Raw genomic sequence first — 2,500 nt, 5'->3', positions numbered from 1 at the left:
AACTGCGGTCGTCACCCCAACCAGTGTGTACAGGGGGCCACGTGTCAGGACGCGCGATGCGTGTGTTCTGCGGGAGCGCTGGAGAGCGGAGTGTGCCGTGAGCCTGACTGGATGTGATCCAGTTCTGTTCTGTTTCTTATTGCTTCATTTGATCTGATCCAGTTCTGTTCTGTTCCTTATTACTTCATTTGATCTGATCCAGTTCTGTTCTCTTTCATATTACTTCATTTGATCTGATCCAGTTCTGTTCTCTTTCATATTACTTCATTTGATCTGATCCAGTTCTGTTCTGTTCCTTATTACTTCATTTGATCTGATCCAGTTCTGTTCTCTTTCATATTACTTCATTTGATCTGATCCAGTTCTGTTCTGTTTCTTATTACTTCATTTCTTTTCTCTCTCTCTCTCTCTTTTTTTTTTTTTTTTTTTTTCCCGCTGTGCTTTGAATCAGATCATACTGAAGTGGTTTAGGTTCACGAATGTGGATTGTCAAAACCTTTCGACTGATCACACACCTGTACGCGCGCGCACGTTAACACACGCGCACGCGCGCGCGCACACACACGCACACACACACATGCGCGCGCGCGCGCGGGCGGAAAAAGCGTGAACGGGATTCGAACCCAGACCCTCACGGACACTGTATTGCCAGCTCAGCGTCTTAACCATTCTGCCACCTTCCTCCGTCACCGGAACTTGGCACGCACGCACGCACTTGACGCACTGAAAATGAACCCGAGGCAACAAAAGTGTGGCAAAATTATGTGGAAGAAATCCACTTTTATACGTACGCAAATACATATGCATGCACTCAAGGCATGGTGAAGCCCGTTGGTTTATTCTTGCTGGTCAGGCATCTGCCTAGCAGATGTGGTGTAGCGTATATGGATTCGTCCGAACGCACTGACGCCTCCTGGAGAAACTGAACTTGAAACACGCAAACTTGCCGCTGCATAGGAGCCTGCTTTGTGTACCAACAACACCGATCTGTCACATGCACATACTTCCTGCAGTCTACAATTGACGTCATTCCTTGACCCCCCCTCCCCACCCCCTCCCTTATCCCCCCTTTTTTATGACCATCAGAACAGCAGAGGAGGCAACTGCTGTCCAGACTATCTGGGCGAGAAACTGATTATAGTGGAGGGTGTCTTGCCCAAGTCACATCCCCACTCTCTCGGCCACGAGGGTTTTTAGGACAGTCGGCGTCGGGACGGTTCCCCAAGGCCAACTAGCCCCCAAGGATGCAGCACTAAAGAGCCAGTACAATCTTGCCTCCTAGTCTGAGAGTCATAGTCCTTCACAAAAGACTAAGCTGCAAATGACTTCCGACAGCAAAGGAGAAACCATTGACCATACAGTTCATACTTTGCTGTTGGCCCAAACTGGAATGTTATGTTCAAGCTGAGCGTTTCTTTGCTCCAACCACGTGACAGTCTAGCATACTGCATCTTCTGAACTGACTGCTGCTTTCCCTTCTGACCAATGAAACAAGAGACTGCCCGCCACGATTGGCCAGTCGATTAATCAACAAAAAAAGTTAAAATCATACATTGACAACGAATTGCAAACTACTGAAATTAAAGGTGATGGTTATGGTTATAATTATGAGAGTCACTGATTTTTGTTGTGTTGTTTCTCTTCAGGGCAAAAGCCGGTTGTTGTCGCTGAAACGACTCCGAAAACCACCACAACTACAACTACCACCACAACTACCACCACTGAGGCCGCCAGGAAGACTTCAACAACGGCGTCGATGACTTCAACTACACCCATGACGTCAGGTGACAATGTTGTAATAATGTGTCAAAAAGCCGAAAAGCTCCCAAACGTTGAATATAGCCTACATAAGAGCTTTTATCAGCTGTTCTATGTGGTTGTTGTTGTTGTTGTTTGGGAGGGATTCGTTTTTGCTTTGTTTTTCGTGGATGAATGGAAGAGATAAATTTATATTCTTAGACTATTGGTACCTTTGATGCTGCTTGGTCTGCAAGATGTAATTCACCCCCTTTTTTTTTTACCTCAAGGCCTGACTAAGCGCGTTGGGTTACGCTGCTGGTCAGGCATCTGCTTGGCAGATGTGGTGTAGCGTATATGGATTTGTCTGAACGCAGTGACGCCTCCTTGAGCTACTGAAACTGAAACTGCAAGATGTAAATGATCAAAACCTCTTCAAATATTTGACTGGTGAAGCTTTGAAGGCAGATTCAAACGAGCGGGAGATGCCGCTCATGTGCATTGGGCCCTAATGATTCTGAACCTGCTCGTGTTGGGTCATATCTGATGATTGGAACTGGGCCTTAACTAAATAACGCTTCATCCACACGTCAGCCAAAGCGTTCAGGAGGCGGCCTTGAGAGGCCTTATTTCACAAGCGTGACAAATAATATGAACATCTAAGATATATGCTGTCGTTTTGTAATGTGCCTTCGTTTAGAGAAAATACATTAAATCTATTGAAAAAAAAAAAGAGAAGAAAAAAAAGAAGTTTTCAACAAGG

At 45.6% G+C, this 2,500-nt stretch overlaps 1 protein-coding gene across 1 annotated transcript in view; it reads left to right on the top strand.

The window, feature by feature from the left end:
* LOC143296072 (uncharacterized) overlaps positions 1–2,500 on the top strand; it is an 8,990-nt gene that overhangs the window by 5,004 nt on the left and 1,486 nt on the right. Inside the window, exons 4-5 of the mRNA XM_076607826.1 lie at positions 1–97; positions 1,647–1,784. The exon at positions 1–97 is cut by the window's left edge and continues 17 nt beyond it. Of these exons, the coding sequence (XP_076463941.1) occupies positions 1–97; positions 1,647–1,784 (235 nt within the window). The remainder of the gene's footprint in view (positions 98–1,646; positions 1,785–2,500) is intronic.

Source organism: Babylonia areolata, chromosome 21 (genome assembly GCF_041734735.1).
Source record: "Babylonia areolata isolate BAREFJ2019XMU chromosome 21, ASM4173473v1, whole genome shotgun sequence".
Taxonomy (NCBI): domain Eukaryota; kingdom Metazoa; phylum Mollusca; class Gastropoda; order Neogastropoda; family Buccinidae; genus Babylonia; species Babylonia areolata.
Note: the sequence above shows the minus strand (reverse complement) of the source record. Positions and strands in the feature narration are given on the sequence as shown.